Genomic DNA, 8,579 nt, shown 5'->3' on the forward strand with positions numbered 1-8,579 from the left:
GCGCGACCGCGCAACATGCCGGGGATCGACGCGGGGCGCACGACAGAAGGCGGGGGGGCCCAGCTCGTCGTCTGCCGGTTGCCCATCGCCATGGTAACACCTTGAGAGAGAGAGGCAGTGACACGGTTTGCGCTTGACGCGACCGGTTTGCTGAGACGATGCCGATGCGATGCCAGATGGCTCGCGCGGGTGTTTACCGTCGCCCGCGACGGGAAGCCGCAAGGGAGGGGAGCCGCTATCGACGGCGTCTGTGTGTAACGTCTCCATCAGACGTTAAACATGCATCTCTCACACCGAGCTGTAACCTTAAACGCAGGGCGAGCGACGCCATCCCACGGTGATGTAGCGTCCCGCGGGGGGAAGGGAGCTTTGGGAGACTTGTTAGACACACATGCTTTGACGCTACGCTCCCTGAAGCTTTACGGTTTATTTTTACCTGAAACACATACATAGGGGGAGCGAGAGAGAGAGAGAGAGATAGGGAGGGAGGGAGAGAGAGAGAGAGAGAGAGGGAGAGAGGGAGAGAGGGAGAGAGAGAGAGAGGGAGGAGAAAGACAGGGGAGAGGGAAAGGAAAGTTCAAGAGGGAGAAGACAAACCGAGACGGTGAGAGAGGCAGACAGATGAAGAGAGCGAGCCAGGCGAGAGGAGAACAGAAAAGGGAGAGTATATATATATAAAGAGAGGGGGGGGGGGGAAAGCCCTCTCAGGCTGCAAAGCGACGTGACGGCCCGTCAACCAAGTGTCTCGGCGCGTCGCTGTGTGTCAGCGTCGTCGGCTGACACACAGCGACGTGCGTGCGGCGCTGTCGCCCGCGTGTGTGTGTGTGTGTACTGTATGTGTGTGTGTGTGTGTGTGTGTCTGCGTGCGGTACACAGATAAGAGGGCTGACTGCGGTCCACCGAGACACCGGGACACAGCGTTTCATCACGCCATTCCATGGACGGCGCGTCCCCCGGGCCGCGCTCCTCCCCGCTCCGACGGAGGGCTGACAATAGGAGCAGAGTGGTACTAGCGCCATGGGCGCGGGGGGGGGGGATGAGGAGGACGGCTCTAATGGAGTTTATTTTGGGGCCGGAGGAGCACACACACACACAAAGAGAGCTTGTCCGAGGAGGGGGCGGGGCGGGGGGGGTGGGGGGGGGTCCAGGAGCAGTGTGCCGGACCGAGCAGTCCTCACATGACATGGTCCTCACAAACTAAACAAATAAAACGGAGCCGTTCATGAGGTTGCATGGGAAACCTCAGAAGATGGTGACATTGATCATGGTCCTCATCCCTTTAGTTAGCGGTCGTAGTAGTCGTCGTGGTAGTGATGCAGTAGTGGAATATCGTTGCCACCGTCCACGCAGCATTTCCCATACCGAAGCAAGGCGTGGAATCATCTCTTATGTAATAAGTGATCAAAGCAGGCTGATCTCCTGAGGGGATCTCTATGGGGCAGAGTGGGGTGTATGTTAGAGGGGGGGTGGGGGGGGGGGGTTCCTCTATTCATCACAGTGTGAGACCGAGTGATTACTCACTAGTGGACGCCCCCGCCACCGCCGTGCATAACCAGCATCTTGTGAGCGAGTGTGTGTGTGTGTGTGTGTGTGTATGTGTATGTGTGTGTGTGTGTGTGTGTGTGTGTGTGTGTGTGTGTGTGTGTGTGTGTGTGTGTGTGTGTGTGTGTGTGTGTGTGTGTGTGTGTGTGTGTGTGTGTGTGTGTGTGTGTGTGTGTGTGTGTGTACTTTCGGTTGTACCGAGAAGACTTTGCAGCTACACGGGGTCCGCCACTCCGGATCACTAACTGCATGATTACTATGTAGCCTGAGCCATACCACTACCGGGTTCTTTAGGGAGGAAACACACACAGAACAGGAAACAAGGCGTGGCTCTTCCCCTTTCAGATCATGGTTTCCGGCAGGGTCTCTGTGCCGTCTCCCCCCAGGGGTTCTGCCACTGGACCGCTGGATCCAGATTACAAACCAATTAACTTCCACATTGCACAATTACAATCACATAAACACACCATTACAAGATATATATATATATATATATATATATATATATATGTATCCACCAAGGATTCATATTTCCTTTATGATATGAGCTATGAAGACTCAAATGCCTCTTCAACACACTGTATTATTCCCCTTTATTTCTAACAAGGCAGGCCTTCAAATGTCCAGGTAAGACACTGAGTTAAGCTCCACTTATCTGAGCTCTTCAGATGGATGAGGTTGGTCTGTTTCCTCTTCCTCTCAGCGCTGGCCTCCCCCTCTCCTCCTCCCTCTCCCTCTCCCTCTCCCTCCCCCCACCCCCTTCTGTGTTCAAGTCAAGGGCAGCTGGAGAGCCAGAGTGACATTTCCGGAATATTCTTAGAAAATGTCCCTCCGGAGACGGGTGACATATGTAGGCTGGGGGCCGCGTGTAAAGCACCCCATGACCCTTTCTCTCTCCCTCCTCTCCCTTTTCTCCCTCCTCTCCCAGTGGGAGACCATTACGTTTACACGTTGCTCATGCATAGGTGCTGCAGTATGCAGGTGAACAACCAAACGCCGGGTGCCGTTCCAGGCGGTGAAGACCAAACAGCCTACGCCATTAGGGCAACAAACGACTGCCTGGAGACACCTCGATGGATACGCGCGCCGCCGGTGTATATAGTCCCCTTCCAGGCTTCGCAAGGATTGCACGCAACAAATTATTGCTGTCATAAAACGATCCCTGCCGTTTCTCCCAGCGTTATGCCCACGTTGACAAAATGCAACGTCGGCATGATGTGGAAATCGAATTTTCAGCAGAAGCCTGTGACTTCCGACCGGGCGCTTTGGCCCATTGGTTAATTTCCCCCAGATTACACGTCATTACGTAGCGACAGTGGGCGCAGGGTTCCTCGGACAACAAATCAATCCAGTCTCTGCCTTCGCCTTTGGAGATAGATGAAGGCGTTCTTTGTGCGTGCGTGTGCGCGCGCGGGTGCGTGCGTGCGTGCGTGTTTGAGCACGTGTGTGTGAGTGTGAGTGTTTGAGCATGTGTGTGCCTGTGTGTGCGTATTTGAGCACGCACACGCGTGTGTGTGTGTGTGTGTGTGTGTGTGTGTGTGTGTGTGTGTGTTTGAGCGTCTGTGTGTGTGTGTGTGTGTGTGTGTGTTTGAGCGTCTGTGTGTGTGTGTGTGTGTGTGTGTGTGTGTGTGTGTGTGTGTGCGTGCGTGTGCGTGTGCGTGTGCGTGCGTGCGTGCGTGCGTGCGTGCGTGCGTGCGTGTGTGAGTGTGCGCGCCGGTGTGTGTATTTTGAGAGCACTTACCAGAGTCTGACATGTTTGGTGGCGTTTCTTCACCTCCGCCTCAAGTGCTTCACACTCCCTCCTCCTGGTGCTGATCTCCGTCTCCTGAGGAGAGACGGACACACAGCTTTGTGACATTTTGTTCCGAGCACTGAGTTTCCGGAGACAAATGAAATGCTCTGTGAAGTAGGGAGGCCGTGACCATACAGTCAGCCACGACGGCAATGAGCGGCGCTCATTCACTGCAGACCACATTTGTTGGAATTATTCGTCAGTCTGTCTGTCTGTCTGTCTGTGTGTTTGTGTGTCTTTCTGTGTGTCTGTGTGTGTGTCTGCATGTCTGTGTGTATGTCTGTGTGTGTGTGTGTGTGTGTGTGTGTGTGTGTGTGTGTGTGGGTGTGTTTATGTTTTCTGTAGTTCAAATTCACACATTTTCTTTGAATAATCAGAATAACCATCAGAGTGCCATTGCGTGTGCTCCTAAGAACTTAACAAACATACTCCTGAACAACACACAAACACTGAGACAACGTCCACGCCAGCGTACCGCCATGAACACACACCGCTCTCTGGTGCGGGGCAAACCATCGGAGGATACGGTCGCTCCTCTAAACGCTCAGCATGGAGATTCCGCCTGTTTAATGCGACCCAACGGAAAGTCCTCTCGTGGGCAAATCTCCTGAACTACTCCTCTAATTACGAGTGTGTGTGTGTGTGTGTGTGTGTGTAGGGTGGCGAGCACGGATTGGCAGCGCCGGAGATATTCAGCGAGTTCAATCATTTGTTCGTCTGGAACAGCCCGAATAAAATGAGATGTGGCTCCGTCAAAGCTGCCTGGGTGTTCTGTGTGTGACCCGCTGGAACTGTTAATCCAATCAAGGGCGATCACTTTGGTTTCATCTACACTGAGCACACAGTGTTGAATCCAAATGTACACACAGGGCTGTAGACACCGTCCTCCTAAAAATAGTTCTCCCTCCACGGAAGGATTGGCGACGCCAGCTCGCCGATTCTTATTTCACGAGTATATTGGTGTATTTCATATGTTCAAACCGCTGTAGTTAAACACACACGCACACGCAGCATCCGCACGAGTTACTGAACTGCTCTGGCACCAGCAAATCCGAGCAAGTTGGACTTTGACACGACTGAGCCTGCCCCGGACTGCTTGGAACATCCTCGCTTTGGACGGGAGCGAAAGGCCACTGGAGTGCAGCTGATCTAAGATTAGTGTGTCGAATTAAGGGGGATTTCATCGGAGTGGGTGTGAGGCGCCGTGGCGCCGGCCCTAGTGTGGAAACCTGTCTTCAGACCGGTTCTTTACCCAGTCTGCACTCGCATCCTATCACACACACACGCACGCACGCACACACACACACACACACACACACACACACACACACACACACACACACACACACACACACACACACACACAGGAATACCAAACCTGGGCACAGTTCCCCTCCTTCCCATACTTCCCAACGTAGCCCGCTATGTTCTGCTATGTCTGATGGCTCCATCACATGGAGGTAGGGGAACCAGCTTTGACCCATGGATGGCAATGGACCGTTGGCACGGTTACGTTCTGGAACCCCCAACGCCCAGCGGGCCGGAGATGCTGTCTAACCCATCCTGAGGTTGAGTATCTTACTCAAAAGGTACTAGCTCGACGGATTGGTTTGTTGTAGTTGGTAGTTTAGTTGGTATTTTTGTGTCATAAGTAGGCTTGTTTACAACCATGTGGTAGTCCGAAACGTAGTAAACGACCGTTGAATCCAACACGCTGCAGTTTAAACAGGGCCCAGAGTTGAAAGTATTGGAACATGCCCCGCACATGATTTACGGGGAGTCGGGGAGGTGCGGCCTCAGCAAACAGCCGGCCCCCGGGGCCCTCTGATGTGTGTAGTCTGCAGAACCACAACACATTCTGCTAAACTGTGCTGTGTAATAAAACACATACACACACACACACATGAACAAACACTCGCACACAGACTCATAAACCTACAGCTGACCCCACACATACCACCCCCCCCCCCCCCGCACCCAACTCACACGCTCAAATAAGAACCACACATGCAGAAATACTCATATATATATACGGTCTGTCCGTGTGTGTGTGAGGTTGAGTATGTACTGTATATTCATGTTTATTTGGTGTGAATATGTGTGTGTGTATGGGGGTGATTGTGTCTATATATACAGTATATATATATATATTATACAAACACACTAATAAAAACAAATATACACTGAAACACAAACAAGGAAAGATCATCTCCCCTACCCATCACATAGACACAGATGCACACACACACACACACACACACACAAACACACACAAAAACACACACACACACACACACACACACACACACACACACACACACACACACACACACACACACACACACACACACACACACACACACACACACACACAGATGGGACAGTTCTCAGCAGCCCGGGCCCATTGTTTCGGAACACAGTTGCCCGATGTTCAACGAGAGATTCCCGCTGATGAGGGATTCGGCGGGCGGCCGCGGTGAGTAAGGGGCTGCGGGGAGGGAGTGGAGATGCCTTTACCGCCCTGCGACGGACCGAGACAGATGACCGAGGACAGCCCTAAGCTGCAGCTAGCATTTGTGCCTCAGTGGTGCTAATGCAAATGCATGCAAAACAGAGCGCAGTCTCCCTCCACATCGCCTCCATGACTCTCTGCTATGTGGGCCAGCGGAGGCGGAGCGTACCACTGACTGCTGTGGAAGGCGGGGGGGGGGGGGGGGGGGGGGCCACAATGCACACTATAGACAGGGTACATCCATCGGACTGAACCATAGATGATTATAGAGCTATATCTGCGATGTGAATGACCGTTTTTATTTTGGTTAACCAAGGGGTTCAATGATTCCGTTTCCTCTCATATAGAGTGTGATTTAATGTCTATCCACCTGGCCACGCTTGCACTACCGGCCGTGCCTCACAGAAGGGATACCCCCTTCCTGGTCTTCCTAAAGGTTTATTCCACTTCCCGTTGGCTTTAAATACACTTGTGTGTTTAACACGTGTGTTTCTGTCCTACATTATTGTGCCCACCCTCCCTGCAACGGTAGGGAAACACTGCGGTACGCCAGGTGAATACAAACACCTGTGCCAGCCCCTATACTGAGGTGGAGAGACAGAGAGACAGAGATAGAGATGATGAGATAGGCAGCCAGAGCGGCTGAGAGCTGTAAACATGCACGCCTTCCTGTTCAGCACCTCGGAGAGCTCTCCTCGAGAACTCAAAGCAGTCTCAAGAGGCTCTGTGGCATTGAGGTATAAATGCAGTATGATTATACTTCCTACACCAACCTTTAGTCCTTAGGCAAGCACTGCTTCAAGCCGATAAGAGGTAACCCAATCCTTCACAGGTTGGATATTTATGATCTTCCTGATTGAACAAAATCTCTCTCTCTCTCTCTCTCTCTCTCTCTCTCTCTCTCTCTATCACTCACTCACTCACTCACTCACTCACTCACTCACTCACTCACTCACTCTCTCTCTTTTGAAGCCAATCACTGCCATAATGTTTTGAATTTTAAAAGGCATGGAACTTTGAATTTATAACATGAAATATTGTACTTTGAAAACAAGGTTATCTGAATGTATTCAATTAATTCAATGCTTTGAATTTCAACTATTACATTTCAAGTTTATTACATTTCATTTCAAGCCATTTAAAAACACAGATAGTATATGATTTTTCACTGAATCAGATAGAAAGACATTCATAACCCTAACAGTATAATACTTATATTTAAGTGGATCAAAACATTCCAGCGATAAACTAACTGAAATAGCAGGGTATTCCAAGGACAGGCCAGAGCAATGGAGACTGGATGTAATCAAACGGACTGCTGGCCTACCGGCCTGTCTGTAACGTTATCAAAGACAGCCGTTTCTCAATACCAAGTACGCGGACTACGTTCTCGCGGACTTGGAAGTACGTACTTGGCAAGTCCGGACTTTCAAGTACAGACTTCCGAGAACGCGAGTACGCACCTGCAACTGGAACAGCAGCGGACTCGATGATGCATTCTGGGATATTTAACGGTCCCAAGTCCACACGAGTCACCTCCGATGCATCCTCGGTAGAACGGCCTTATCGAGAACGCATTGAGAACACTTCCGGGTTTTACGACAGTACTCGCGTACTCGCGTACTTGGAATTGCAACAGTGCTTGGGCTACCACTGATGACGTTTATCGAGAACGCAAGTACGCGAGAACACACGAGAACGCGAATTGAGAAACTGCAACATCTCAGTGAGAATGGAGAGTGACGGGCTCCCCTCCGTTGTCCGGTTTGTGTGGTTGAGGCCCAGGTTTATCCACACTCAGAGCTCAATAAGCACAAGGGTTTTCATGGATTAAAAAAGCATCTTTTCACAACATGACCTCTATGATGACAGCTCTTCTCTGTGGGGGTAATAACTACAGGCAAAATACTTATTAAATGTATCACCTTCCGCCTAAATGCATGTCCAAATCATCATAATAAATTCATGATTTGTGGCATAATAATGGCATTTGATGCCTATTTATGTTATTAATGGAGTCCTTAGGTGCTTATTGATCTCCGAGTTGAAATGGTCATAAACGACACAAAATAGACAACCTCTGTCATTCTCCCAACTTGCCATCGTTGCGTTTGATTCTCAACCCGTTATTATTTGATTATTTGATTATTTGATTGACAGACCGCTCTCTGATGGGCTGGCAGTCGGTTCCATTGCATTCAGTCTCGATTGGTGAGTTTTTATCGCTTTTATTTTCAGATCTGTACTTCGACCACTGGAATATGAGTAAAGAATATCGCATTTCAAATATCGACATTGAAAGATGTTTGAAAAAAATATATAGGGTTGATACTTTGGGAAACAGTACAACTTGCCAGATTCTACTCGACTCTTTCTTCTATCATATTTCAAAGTTATCAATTCAAAGCATTTCCATACACAAAATTCCATGGCTTCAAAATTCGAAACATAATGGCAGTGCTTCAATCCACATAATCCTCCTGCACTTCCTGTTGGTAATGAGATTGGTCTTCTATCTGCTCCCTGTAAGCCTGAGCCCAGAGATACCGCAGGAAGAGTCAAAGTCTTCCACTGATACATCATTATTACAGCGTCACACAAGGTCATCCGTGGCCAGGAAGCTCAAGGAGTCAACTACATCTCATTAAATGAATAAAAACAACACCACCACCAGTGTTATATATATATATATATATATATATATATATCAAGTACCAAACACAGCTCTATCAA

At 49.8% G+C, this 8,579-nt stretch overlaps 1 protein-coding gene across 1 annotated transcript in view; it reads right to left on the reverse strand.

The window, feature by feature from the left end:
• The window catches only part of rimbp2b (RIMS binding protein 2b), a gene marked incomplete at both ends in the record, with an annotated part of 58,937 nt that overhangs the window by 39,999 nt on the left and 10,359 nt on the right, over positions 1-8,579 (reverse strand). Inside the window, one exon of the mRNA XM_084468215.1 lies at positions 3,284-3,367. Within this exon, the coding sequence (XP_084324341.1) occupies positions 3,284-3,367 (84 nt within the window). The remainder of the gene's footprint in view (positions 1-3,283; positions 3,368-8,579) is intronic.

This window comes from Micromesistius poutassou, assembly GCF_964030765.1.
Source record: "Micromesistius poutassou genome assembly, chromosome: 5".
NCBI classification, from domain to species: domain Eukaryota; kingdom Metazoa; phylum Chordata; class Actinopteri; order Gadiformes; family Gadidae; genus Micromesistius; species Micromesistius poutassou.